The 14,436-nt window shown below is 37.7% G+C and overlaps 2 protein-coding genes across 2 annotated transcripts in view; both read left to right on the top strand.

The window, feature by feature from the left end:
* Positions 1–14,436, top strand: part of selenoh (selenoprotein H) — a 291,866-nt gene that overhangs the window by 259,149 nt on the left and 18,281 nt on the right. The gene's annotated exons all lie outside the window — the stretch shown is intronic.
* On the top strand, positions 3,733–13,228 carry slc43a3b (solute carrier family 43 member 3b). Its single transcript, XM_061048020.1, has 13 exons — positions 3,733–3,865; positions 4,120–4,368; positions 4,515–4,644; positions 7,330–7,376; positions 7,481–7,557; positions 8,310–8,402; positions 8,529–8,668; positions 9,162–9,268; positions 9,382–9,531; positions 9,648–9,755; positions 10,021–10,207; positions 11,228–11,351; positions 11,445–13,228. The coding sequence occupies exons 2-13, from the start codon at positions 4,182–4,184 to the stop codon at positions 11,556–11,558; spliced, it is 1,464 nt and encodes a 487-aa protein (XP_060904003.1). The 5' UTR covers positions 3,733–3,865; positions 4,120–4,181; the 3' UTR covers positions 11,559–13,228.

Below are 14,436 nucleotides of genomic sequence, written 5' to 3'. Positions count from 1 at the left end.
TCTCATTCATAAATAAACTGTGAGCACCTCACTGCATAGCTGCACCATATGAGCCAGATTACTTAAACAGTACAGAGGGGTTGAGAGGAATAGTCTTTACTGGGTATTTCTCAAACACTGTCCACTCAGGGTCCCTTTATTTGCTTACTCTGGAGCTCTTAACCATTTTGTAACTTAACCATCCCCAGATTGGTTTGGTCAGTCAATGCAAGAGTACAAATCCAATTAGACTTTTCAAAAGTTATTGGAATATACTGGATGTCCAGTGCACATTTCCTGTAGACTTTTTAATAACAAAGACATACAATTATGCATGTATTATTATCTGTTAACTAAAGTAACTTTGCGTTGTGATAAGAAAGAAGTCATATGGTTGAAGACCTTTTCTGAACTTCTTAGTTGTCGGTATCTCTGGACTGTTATACACACGCTTGGACACATGCAGGGGTGATGCCCGTGTTAACTCTGGGTCAGTGCTTTTAGGAAGTGCCTACGCCAGTTTGCGTGACAGTATGCATGCAGGAGCTGTGTCTTGTGATCAGTTGATGATGGTGGTTAAATATACATTCTGGTCTTTCATGAGTGGGGATGAATGGGAGGTAAGACTTCCAGCAATCATTTCAATCTCTGCTGCCAGCAGCCTGCTGGATCACTTTGTATTAAAAAAAAAAAATCCCAGCAACAAATATAATCAGCCTCAAACTTTATTGTTTAAAGTATTTGGGCCAATTATATTATAATAATAATATGAACTCGGATGACTCATCTGCTTTAGCAGTATGGACATGGTTGATACAACTTTTGAAAGACCGAATGATTTGACCCCCGCTTTCTACTGTGGACGTTGATCATTATTACTATGAAAATTAATAAATTCATCATCCAGCAAAACAAATCAATTAATCAAACCTTTATTTATTCTCCAAAGGACATTGAAAAACCAGCAAAAAACAAAACACATATAACTAATTACAAAGACAATAGAAATCAATAAAAACAGAAATTAATAGTATTCACTGAGTCATCTTAAAAGTCACCAAATTCCTTTGGTGAAACAATGCTTGGTAACAGGAAGTAAGTATACGTTGGACTGGAGCTTGATAACACAGCTTATGTGCTGTTATTGATGATCGACTGTAATGATTTGCTCTGTTGATGTTCTGCTGGAGTCGATGTCATGCATGTTTGTGGTGGCAGTACCTCTTTTGAGGAAGTAAAGTGTTCAACCACTGAAAGATAAGCTGAGCTAGCATTTTTTGAATTTTAATTTCATAACCTTTAATGTTTCACTCAAATACTTAATCCCTGAGTAGGATAGTTAAAAAAGGACAATACTGCACAACTGCTTATTTTAACCCATTAGCATCCCATTTTTCATTTAACATGATTGATTACTCATCGCAAGTCAGAATTGGCTGCATGATATAGTTTATAAAAGGGGTAATGGACCAATTTAGTGTTGCACTTCAATTTGATTTGTGGACCTGCAGGAGAGTTGAAAACATTTCTAATCACACTCTAATATCTAATAAGGGATTAGACCGTTTAACAGGTTTAATTTTTAAAGCATGTGGGAGCGAGCTTACCGTAAATAACATGCAGTGTCGAGTGAACTCATGGTGCTCTTGTTCTTAGTGGTTGTCAGTCATTACCTTTGTTATTATCATAGGTTTAGTCAAACTGTGGACAAGAGCAGGGTGCAACATATCATTAGAGTGGCCAGCGTGACTATTTGTTTTAAACGGCCTGATCGTCCCCACATCTTTTACAAGAGAGCAACCTGCGAGGCTCGAGACATTTTACAGGTTTCTCTCCCTCCTCTGGTTGGTGAATTTGAGCTCTTACTCTCTGGAAGGAGATAAAGACAGCAAAAGGTTAGGTCAGATTGATATATTTAGGTGTCCTTGTTGTTACATTTTTGTGAGGTTCAAGAGCTAGTTGATTAAAGATTTTAAAGTTGCTGTGCATAAGCCTTTGCCGATGCGATATTTGATGGATTATTTTACACTGTGACACTCTGAAGACACTGGCGTCATGACTCTCACACTGAGGAAAGGATCTCTTACAGACAGTAGTAGTGCCAGCACAGTGATTACTTAAATTGCAGCTGTCATTTTTAAATTAGATTCACGTTTAAGATTCATCTTAATGCTCCTCTGAGAAGTTTAGAGCTTGTTTTCAAAAAGACATTAAAAGAACTGAATACTGTCGTCCTTTATGAAACAAAAGCAAAAAACATTAGCGACAAGATCGACAATCTATCTAAGGTAAGTTTATGTGATTAACAGGACGCTGCATACACAGCTTTTGTTAATATGTTCAACAGCGAAGATTCACAGTCAGGGATACTGTCTGCAATTTGTTCAGACACGTGTACAATACTGATACCAAACTGGATAGCATTGTCTTTATTGATCATTATACAATATATACACTGTTAAACACAGCACATTTTGTATATTTACACTTGTAAATATTCTACATATATTCAATTCCCTGTGCTTGTACAGAGCTTATTATGTCTTCAGATACTCCATAATTGATTATTATATTTCTATTTCTATTTTATTCTATATTCTATATATGATCCTATATCCTACTGCTACTGAATATGGTTGAACCTGACAAGATCAGCAAAGAGATAAGATTTACCGCTCAGTCCCCAAAGGGCGGGAAACTGCACCCAACAGTTCCCAGGAGCTTTAAAGATGCTAAAATCAAATAAAGATAGATAGATAGATAGATAGATAGATAGATAGATACTTTATTGATCCCGAGGGAAATTCAAAGCATCCAGTAGCAGGTTACAAAGACGTACATGACATGAAACATTTGTTACAAATTAACCACAAAACCGAAACTGAAGTTGTGTTGTTTATATATGTACAGCAATGTTTAAAAAACAGACATTAAATAACAGGCAGTGCAAACATTAAATTAAAGGTGCGATTTAAGTAATTGAGGTGATCATTAAAGTGTCCAACTAGAGGCTGACTCTTGGGACAGCTGTGCAGATGGGAAATGGAAAAAGGAAGATTTAGTCCAAGTGTGTGCTTTCCCCCTGCCATAACCGTGAGGTGTTGTACAGACGTATGGCCAGGGGGACAAAAGAGTTCTTGAGTCTGTCTGTTGAACAGGATTGTGACAGCAGTCTGTCAATAAACTCTCCGCACGTAGGTTTTTAATTTATTTTCCAAGTAGGTTGAATCTTTGAAGGCTAATCTGACCAGACTTCTGATTAATGTGACCTTTCCGGTGTAGCTGGAAGTCAGACGTTTACTTTCTGTGTCTCAGTCAAATATGCTGAACTTCTCAGGAGATACAGAAGGTTAAAAGTATGTTTTTCATCTGGAGAAGCCTGTAGTATCACGAAATGTCATGAGTTCCTGTAGAATCATTTGTTAGGATTGCCTGTCTACAAGTGATAAGACCAATCAAGGGTGCTTTGTTTATTTGGACTAAGACATGACAGCTAATATGTATGGCACTCACCAAGCTGTTTCCTTGTGCAAGTCACATGACCTTTTGGCCAAAAAGGTCTTGCCAGCCCTACCAGCATCCTCATCTGGATGTACTGGTAGGCCTATGTCTCATGGTTTCATTGGCACTGCTGATTTTCTTTCTGGGAATGCAGGAGTGATACTCTCTGAAGCCATAAGCTCTCAGAGGAGAGAGATTTTCTGTGCTGCACATCAGAGAGTGATTGACAAAGAGAAAAAAAACATTGGGTAGGACAGAAGGAGAGGGAGGGAACTGATGAGGAAGAGGAAGGAAGAGCTGGACTATATAAAAAAGACGAGAGTGGGACCAGAGCAGAAAGGTGGAGTTTGTGAGATCATTTAGGGGGACCCTCAGAGACTGAACAGTGAGTATGGGAGAGAAGTAAACTGAGAAATATTACAACTTTACAGGGATGCACTTTTATTTTTTTAATGGATTTTACCTATTTATAGCCTCATAGAAGGTGTTTGCATCGTTTAACCTATTCTTTATTTAAATGTTCTTTTCACCTGAAAATAATTGGACTTTCTTCAAAAAAGCTCATGCTGACATTTCTCCAAAGGTATCAGAAAATAAATTCATCCTGTTCTGTGCACGTGTGCTTGTATGTCCATGCAGGTGAAAAGATAGTGTTTGGGAACAGTCTGTGTGTGTGTGTGTGCGTGGATGTGAGTGGGACCATGACGGGTCTGGGGAACAGCTTGGTGCTGAAACGTGGGCTGACCTTTGCTACTGGCCTGTTGGAGTGTCTGTGTTTTGCTGGAGCCGTGTTTGGGTGGGCTTCGCTTGTGTTCGTCCTGAAGACAGAGGGCTACTTCAGCTACCTGTGCACCAACACCACAGGAGTCAATGCAACGCAGGTCCTAGGTCAGTTTGAATCATCAACCCCAATACTTGAAATCATCATTGTCTGTATAAGTGATGCGATTATAGTTATGATCATAAAATATGTCTATACAGCTTGTCTAACAGCATTCTTCTAAAACTTGGTTCTTTTTTTTATTCATCCACAGATTGCAGTGGACAGGATGAACAATTTTCACTTGTTTTCACCATCGCCTCCTTTATGAACAATTTCCTGACCCTACCCAATGGCTTTCTCTTTGACCGCTTTGGTACTACAGTCGCTCGCATTTTTGGAATGTAAGTCTAAAAACACCTTATTACTTTACGGTGCTTAATCAGTGGAGTAACAGATCTTCAATGTCATTTTTTTTACCAAAACAGTTGTTTTGAAGTGACTACCTTTGACGCGCAAAGAACAATTTAAGATGTCATTTATTATTTTTCACCAGCAGTTTTAGGTGCAATAATAACTTTTTCTTAATTTGCTGCCCTGCTTGTGTACTAAGATGGTGATGTAGTTTTGGAATAAGATCAAATGTACAATCCTATTGATAATACGTTTTCCCATGATTTTGATAGATAAAGGAGAGCGGTCATATATTCTTTACCAATTACCAAACAGTTCATAAACTAACCATATAGCATAAACAGAAAATAACGGCAAAATACTGTTTTAAATAGTGTGTTTTATTTTGCAGGTAACAGTTTTACTTCAGACAGCAGCTTATTAAAAATATCACAGGATACAAAGTCTCGGTTAAGCGCTGAAGAACAGACAATTCATTGAAAGTCTCTGTGTCTCATAGCTTTGTGACAACAGGTGGAACCAAGCTCTTAATGTCACTTATCTTGATCATTTCAGCTTTCTCTACTTAAATGCCCCTTATTTTCAAGCTGTTACTGAACAATGGTAATAACACAGAGCTCTGACTTTAAAAAGCCTACAACAGAATAAGCCCTGTGTTCATCAGATGTAAAATTAAACAAAGAAAAAGAGTGGCGGTGGATTTTTATGCCAAAAACAAGAGCTGCTTCTCCTTTTCAAGAATTATTGGTTACTTGTTTCAGTTGTTTAACCAAAACTTGACGTGTTTTTTATTGAGGTAAAACTTTAACAATAGGGCGAGGTATCAGTTAAATACATACCACTGCCAATAGTTTATTTAAAATGATACTAAAATGACCCCCCCCCCCCCCCCCATTACTTTATTTGACACATATTGTGTGACTGGAAGTATTCAGTCAACACCACCACTTCCACCACTTTACAATATAAGGATCAACTACTGGATGTGGTTTGTGGGGAACCTTGCATGCCTACTATGGCAAACCATCCACAAACCTCTTTCTCTTAAAAGCATGAGAAGGCTGTGTCCTCTGTGAAATTTAAGTGCAATGTTTAATGCTTGTCCAAACCATAATCCTTTCCTCAACTACAACTGACCCCCACCCCTCTTCAATCAAATAGTCCTTCTTAATGTCAATATATTGGAACACTAATTAGTTATACATATTTCCCTGTAAAATGTGTTGATGGTCTTGTTGTGGTTTTACGACGATTAGTCAGCGTAAAGTCATTTCCGCTTGTTGAAAAAGTGAAGTGATACCATTCGATGCTGTCGCACTGTTTACGTTGTGATTCGTGTTGTTATGGGTTAATCACATGTTACATTACATCAGAAGAGTGATTTTTGTTAATGGCTGTGTGACAAAACCATACAAAAAGTTAGAATGAATAATTCCTTTCCAGATCGTAGTACGACAGAATTGACTGCCAGTATCCTTTGACTGCAGTAGTTTGGCAACACTTGACATGGCTTATTTTAAGCTGTGCCTTAAAGATATGGAGAAGTGACACCAACACCGAGTAAAAAAAAAAGTCTGCAGTGGCATTTTTTACTAAACCAGTTGCTTCAGAAGACAGATTGGCTTCTGTCCTCTTCGTGTCCTTGCATGACTTTGTCTCTCGTTTGTGGCGTAGCTAATGCTTCTGTGAAATAGGCTGCTGCAATTTGCTGTAGTTTCAGCCGGTCTCTGGTACTTCCCCTCTCTCAGATTACTAGATCAGTTAGCGAATAACAGTTCGCTCAGGTTTCTTAGCCCGCAGGGGGTCACTGACTGAGGCAAGGAACATGTATTGTCAATCAATCAATTATTATGTGTCTATAGGGCCAATTCATAACAACTGTTATCTCAAGACACTTTACTAAAAGAGCAGGTCTAGACCGTACCCTTTGTTGTATTATTTACAAAGACCCAAATTTATTCCACCATGAGCACAGCACTAAGCAAGATTAAGCAAAGTTACAGTGACTTCCTTTTAACAGGCAGAAACCTTGAGCAGAACTATTACTGTAAGTGTGCATGCATAACATGCACTGTGCATGCTCCTGCAAGGTAAAATGGGCTCGTAGAATAACGAGAACAGGGAAGAAAGCACATGCAAAAAGAGAGGATAGAACAGATTTCATGAGGGATGCTATAAAGTAACTAAGGTCTCCAGAAGAAGAAGAAAACGTTTTTTGTTGTGCTGACGCTCAAACCTGTGACTAAAAAGTCAGTTTTTCAGCCTCATTGTTGATATCTGTCATATAACAAATGTTTCATACACAAATCTGCTTAGTCTGTTGCCACAGATGTATATAAGTCCACAATAACAAACTGGCACTAAGACCGTCCATATGTTTCAACTAAAAAAGGGTGTGGAAAAATAATGGCAAAGTTGTGCAAATAATTGGTCAAATGATGAGGATGGAGGGCAAAGGAGAAGTTAATTAAAGGGGGCTTAAAGTTTCCAAACAGCAGAACCTGCCTTTGAACATGAGTTTATAATCTGACATTTTTCTTTAATTGCTGAAAGTTTGTACTTTATTTTTTATTTTTATTATTTTTTTTATTATTATTATTTTTTTTTTTCTGTGGTTGTGATTCTTCTAACCCGCTTTTAAAATGAAATGATGAAACTCGATTTGTTCCCCCCAGCATTCTTTATACTATGGGTTCCTTGATGGTGGCTTTCTCGTCTTCAGGTAAAAACAAACATTTATTGTCAAAAGAAATGCTGCTGACAAATAAGCTGTTACAAGTGAAGATACTCATTTTCTCCTCCTGTTTGTGTTTCTTTTTCCTTCAGTTTTGTCCAACCTGCTCTTTCCAGCTCTCTCCCTCCTGGCAGTAGGCGGCATGTTGTTCCTAGTCACCAACATGCAGGTAATGAAGCAGTCAATGAAAGCTATTCATTTCATGATTTTGGAATTCAATTGACCTTTGATAACAAAAAAGTGTATTCGACAGTTTGTCAGGGCCAAAACTGACACTATGCAAATTCATTTTTTTTCCCAGAGCCCTGAAATTTGCATATGATCATAAAATATAGAAAACAGCATGAAACAATACAGTCATATCAGTTAATAGCTTCTGCTTGGTTTACATTTTACATTTCAGAATCAGAGGATTGATGAGACTAATTTCAGATAAAGATGAGCAAATTACTACAAAAAGCAAAACATATGAAATTGACCAGAATAAAAGGGTTAGTTTTGGTCAGTGTAGATCATTATACACAGTTTAAATAAATTCGGCCTGTGGCTCCTTTCCCACATGCCATTTCCCACTCTCTGTCTCCTGTTTTGTACTCTTCCATTATCCAAATAAGGCAAAAAGCCCAAAAATAAATACAAAATAAAATGAATAAAGACAAAAAGTCTCCCTCATAGTACGTCTCCCGGCTGCAGGGCTTTTCTAAGACCAGCCTCATGATCTTGTGGATTAAAAACACAATAATGTCTCTGACTGAAAGTGTTTCATTTGAGTGGTGTACTGTAGCTGCGAGGGCTAACCACATCCTCATACTTTAAAAGGCGAGATAATCTCAGCAATAACAACCTTTACGATCACTGACACAATGGTCGATGGAGAAGATTTTCAGAAAGGATTTAAATGTGTCATGTTTTTGTTCTAAGGTTGGAAACCTGTTTGGCTCACATCGCTCTACCATTATCACTCTCTACAACGGGGCCTTCGACTCTTCTTCAGCAATCTTCCTCGTCATCAAAGTGAGAAACTTTCCCACATTTGAATAAAATCAACACACACACACATATATGTATGTACATATATATATTCACCATCTGATGTAAATACTCTTGCCCCCCCTCCCCCGCCCTTCTCTCCCCCTGCAGTTGTTACATGAGGCCGGTGTCTCTCTGCGAGCCTCCTTCCTCTTTCTGTCCGCCTGTGGCATCATTCACCTGCTTAGGACCTTCTTCCTTCTGCCCAGAAAGTTTATTCCCTACCCGCTGCCTGATCACTACACATATGGGTACCACAACAACTCATGCTCACATGCTACATCAAGAAACAGGGCTCATAAATGTCTTCATTTTGACTAAGATAAGATAAATGCTTCCTTATGCTTTAAGTGTGTCCTTTGAAAGGAAAACCAAACACAAATAAAAGCAGGCACAGACCAAAATGTCTCTAGCACTACACCTGATCATACCAATACAACGATTGGCATACCCTATAGGCTGCCAGGCTAGGTAGCTAGTTCCCATCATTTTCTTCTAATGAACTTCTGTTCAGTTCTTTAATACCAACACAGTAGAGATAACAGTGTCATAATATTCCACATCAATGTCAGACATCATAGTTTTTGAGGAAACGCCTTGATGGTGCTCTCTGTTGTACAAACAGTTATCCTGTTAGGTGGTTATAATGGTTTGGGACGTCAAACCCTAATTTCTAAAAGTAAGTCAAAAACTAAAAAAAAAATTGCACTCAATCTGTTGCTGACCCATTGTGACATTTTCCAGGATAACTTGTGGAAAATCAAAGAGCTCAGATCCAAACACAAGGAATGGTAACTCACAGAGGACTATAGAGGAATCACCTCTCAGCAAGGACATCAATAAGAAACCAGGTGTGTTTTTTTTTTTTTTTACCGCTCCAAAGATCAATACATCTTAAAAGATAATCCCCATTTTTTTTCTCCCCTGTTCTTCATTCATCTCTGTGTTCCTCCCCCCTCCTCAGTCGCAGAGAAGACTTTCCGTGAGTGTGTCCTGTCCAGGTTCTTTTTGTGGCACCTGCTTTGGTTGTCAGTGATGCAGCTCAGACACTACCTCTTTATCGGCACCCTCAACCCCATGCTGCATCGGATGACAGCCGGAGAGCCTTCGCTAGGTAAAACACACACTGACACCACATCATGTTGTCCCTCTATTCGAAAAAAGATGGACGTAAAGAAAGAATTGCTGCCCCGCTGTGGTACCTGATGTGTGCTTTGTGTGTCCCTGCAGTGAGCCAGTACATCAATGCCTTCGCTATAACGCAGCTGTGTGGTGTGCTGTGTGCTCCCTGGAATGGCTTAATCATGGACAGACACAAGGGCAAACCTCTTGCTCCAGGTAACATAACAAAATATCATATTAACTGGTGAACAGCACAAGCCACGGGGCGCTTTCGTTACTTAAATAAAATCACAGAAAATGTCATCAGAAACACCGTAGCAGTACTGATCCAACTTCTTTCCAATTAAAGTGAAAAATCACACACTCTGAAATATTCTTACAAGTAAAGGAGAATAAGGTTTTCTTAAGGAGATATCTAGCTTGGGATTGTGTGCAAATTTGTTGTGTGTGTGTGTGTGTGTGTGTGTGTGTGTGTTTGTAGGAGAGAGTGAGCAGGAGGCCGACCTGCGAGCCTCTGTGCTGTCTCTCTTCCTGACAGCGCTGCAGTGTCTGCTGTTCTCCATCTGTGCCACAACCCCATACCTGCCGCTGCAGTACATTACCTTCATCCTGCAGGTGCTCAACCGCTCCTTCCTCTATGGAGGAAATGCAGCCTTCATCAGTGTGGCGTGAGTAAGAAACCCACACAACATCACACATGTAAACAATTGATAGCAATATTTTTGAAGTATGTTCCTGTGGCAGGCAGCACAAACAAACACAGATTTTATTAAATGCACTATTCACATACTTTTGTTTATATTTAGACATACACTCACTATTTAAGAGACTCAACAACAGATAAGGTTTTGTTTTCAAGCTCTTTTTATTTATTGTGTTGATGAGCATCACAAAGATGCTTCTGTGTCTCACACTTAAGTGAGACACACACAAAAAGCCTGCCTGAAATGAAGTATATTAAGTTAAAAAAAATATTTTGATGTAATGTGTACATGCTTCTAATAAATCAGTTATGGGTGGCTTTAGAGTGATCTTTCACAACAAGTGTACAATAATGTACTGAATGATGTGATATAGATGCATGAACTCCTGTTGCTCACTATTTACAAATTATAAAGACCCAATAAATGTATCTGATTCCCTTTTAACAGTTAATACAGAGATATTCAAAGTTACTTCAGACATTGATTGTAATGTGTGTAATGTGTGTTATCCGGGCCTCCTCTCAGAAATCAGACTGTTAGCTGATCTTGGAAAAAAAATGCTGCTTGATTTTATTCCCACTTGTTAGATATAAATATTATATTGTAGACATAAATACAGTTGCATGACTAAACTTTGTCATAACTGGAATCATGTTAATGTTTGTGTTTCGATTAATTATTGAAGTTTTTTTTATTCCTTAGCGGGATGATTTACAAACTGTAAACATATCACATTAAGTCTAACTGAAGTGATTATTTCTTTATGGAGAAAAGTACAAACCCATGATACATCCAGCATTAATTCATGCACTAAAACACAATAAGTCATGCATTAGTCAGGCATTCCTAGTGTTTGATTTGTTCCCTTATTGTGAAGGATTATCTAATATCTATTTTTCTTGTTCACCTTCTTTTTCAACTCCGTTCTGTGTTTGTTTGTGTTTGTGTGTGTGCTTGTGCGTGTGCATGTGTGTGTGTGTGTAGTTTCCCATCGTGCCACTTTGGGAAGCTCTATGGTCTGGTCATGGCTCTGTCTGCAGTGTTTTCTGTGCTGCAGTATCCATGCTTTGCTCTGGTGAAAGGAGTTCTGGGTGGAGATCCTTTATATGTAAGTATTATGACAAATAAATCCCACCTACTTACTTCTGCCATTAGCACATCTACACTTTTACATCGGATCTCTTCCCTCTTATGTCTGCAGGTGAACATCGGCCTGACACTGCTCAGCCTGCTCGCCTTCATCCATCCCCTGTCCGTCTACCTGCACTGTCGCAGTCTGGCCTCACAGCGATCCAAGACTAAAGTCATCAATTAAAGCCTCTGAAAGGAGAGCAATGACTCACACTCAAAACGTACCTGTAACACGGTTACCTCTTCAGTTAGTTTAATTGGAATTGCCCGATGGCCGTGTTGTGTTGCCACTTTTATCCTATCTGGAGAAAGACACCTAGTGCTGTCATGTATTTGCAACACATTCACACTTTGAAGCATCTGTAAAATTAAAGATCTCCTGGTGTGCTGTGTGCTGCCACTGAGCCTCCATATTAAAGGTATCCTCACATGAGATCTCCAAAATTCATTATTTTATTTTCACTGAGATGTAAGATTATCAGCTGTTGCTAGTGATGCGAGAAAAAAAAATAGCTTTCCCCAACTGTTACCGTTGTCTGTGTTGTTTACAGCTTAGTTCACCTGTTATTCATGACTGTTACACATCTTATGTTTCTTGTGTTCTGAAATATTACAACTCAACACATGTATTGTATTTTTGTTTTTTGTAATATTTTGTATATGACTGGCCAATTATTAACACAATTGTTACAGTGGCTTAGATAAGCAAAATAAGACAAGCCAAGATAAAGCACTTTATTGTGAAGGAGTGTTCAGACCAAAAGTTAAGTGAACCAGGCCTCCTGAGGGGTGACACGTATACTGAAATGAGTTTGATTTAAAATAAAATTCAAGTCAAGCTAAACTCTATCTACCATCCTATACAACGAAGGCATTTAAAAAAATAGATTTTCTTTTTTTTTTGCAGAAGTACAGTTCAGTCCAAAACCCAAAACTAGAAATTTTGAAGTTGCTTCTGTGGGGTTTTTTTTGTGGAAAAATCTTGTAAGCTGTGAATTTTTTACTCCAGAAGTTATTTCTCCCTCTGTTGTGGGCAATTCAACCAAAGGAAAAAAACAACACTTTGACTTAATTGACAGGCTCCCAGCAGTTGAAACAAAACACCTGTAATTGATTTCGATCTGAAAAATCCTGTCACATAACCAAACCAACCTGACCTGGCTCTCAAAGCATCAAACCGAGCTCTGACGAACCTCAAGCAGCTAGTGGAGACAATCATTTTCATCCACACACAATTCCTGAAGTGGGTGGTGAAACTTAACTTTGGTTTACATTACAGACACGGTGGCATTTGGTTAACCAACATGTCTTGGTCAACCATCTCGTAAAGTGAGGATAATGCTAACCAATGTGAGAATAATACGTTAAGTATTTTGTGGTCAAACTGGGAAAATTTATATAAGTGGAAAATAATCTTTGATTTCTGTCTGAACATATCTTAAAAAGCTGAAAATACCAAGATTATACATATCAGTATAGACGTGTATTTTTTTTAGAATGTAGGACCAAAGATGACAATTTAATTGATTTTGTATAAAAAACATATAATTCAATGATGTTTTATTGTGTATGGAGATAAATTAGACTGTAAATGCTCACAAATGTGTATCGTGTAATCTACTAATGAAAAACTACCAATGTGTAAATGTGTACATTTGTGATTAATGTTAATTTGTGACAAAATCATGATCCAATTAACAAAAAAAAATCATGCAGCATATACAAAGATTTTTTCCAACCACACATATCACAACTGTAATAAATAATATTTTATTCACAGATTTTTATCTTGTCATTATTTGGGTTTCCTAAAACCCTGCTGTGTTTAAATAAATTGAGACATTCCTCCCTTGACATAGTTCCTTTTTGGGGGGATCTTTTTCAGCCTAATTTCTCTCTGTACTTGTTTAATGTGTATAAAATGCACTCAGTGAAGCCCCTGTCTTGTCAAAGGTCTCAACACAGACTTGATGTCTTCACACGAGGTCAACAACGCAGCTCTGCCACCTGCTGGCCTCATAGTGTAACTGTTAGCTTCAAATATCATTATTGAGCCTTACATGATCTAACAGGAAAATTATTTGCTTTAAGGTTTTGGTAGAATTCAATAAGATGATCACTATGTCAGAAAAAGAATCTAGTGTCATGAAGGACGCTGTTTTATGAAAATAAGCAGTACGTGTAAATAATCACAATTATTTAAGGGATCCTTAAATAAAAATGTGTATGCTTCTTTAACCGGTATGTCACTGTTTAAACGTGACTATGTATTTCACTGGAACTTTGTTGAACGTTACAACAAATGTGAAAACTGTTCATCATGCTCAAAAATAAAATGTATATTTTAATAAGATCTTTCATAAATACATTTGTTATTTAAGATTTAGCTTATAGGAAAGGTTGTATTGTGAGAGGAAAAAAACGAAATAAAGACTTACATTCTAGTTCACTTTAAAGGCTGAACCCTGAATAAAACCTGTTGTTGTTTTTTTTACAGGTTCACTGGGTTCATGTTTTCAGCTGATGAGTACTTTTGAAGGTCATAACTCAATAACATTTTAGCAAACCAAACAACATTTAACAGCACACAACATTTTACAAAAGAAAATAGCATCTAAAAAAAAAAAAAAAAAAGCAACAACATTTCTATTTAGATTTTTATCCTCAAACAAAAAAATATTTCAGAAAAGAACCCATGTTTTCTAAAATGTACAGAGGACAAAGTACCTTCGTTTTCTTGTGGTTATCCAATCACTAGGTGGCACTGTTGCAACAACAAAAAATTGAGTCCTGTAACTTGAGTTCTGAAACCTTCTGAAACAAGATTTCTTAAACATGTTTTTCTTGTTCAAAAAACATATTTAAGAAGTTACAGGTTTTCATTTTATTTTTATTTTACTGTCCTTAAAAGTATATTTTAAATATGCTGCATGATACTGTGGTACAAAACGGTAGGGAAACAGGAATCGTCAATTGAAAAACTGGAGCTCCACATCGCCAGAAAAACTACATTTAGGAAATGCTTCCATAAATGTCTAATTAAGTTGTAACTTATCCGCTAA

The sequence above is a fragment of the Labrus mixtus genome, chromosome 10, assembly GCF_963584025.1.
Source record: "Labrus mixtus chromosome 10, fLabMix1.1, whole genome shotgun sequence".
Classification (NCBI taxonomy): Eukaryota; Metazoa; Chordata; class Actinopteri; order Labriformes; family Labridae; genus Labrus; species Labrus mixtus.
The sequence above is the reverse complement of the archived record's forward strand: the minus strand, read 5'-3'. Positions and strand labels throughout refer to the sequence as shown.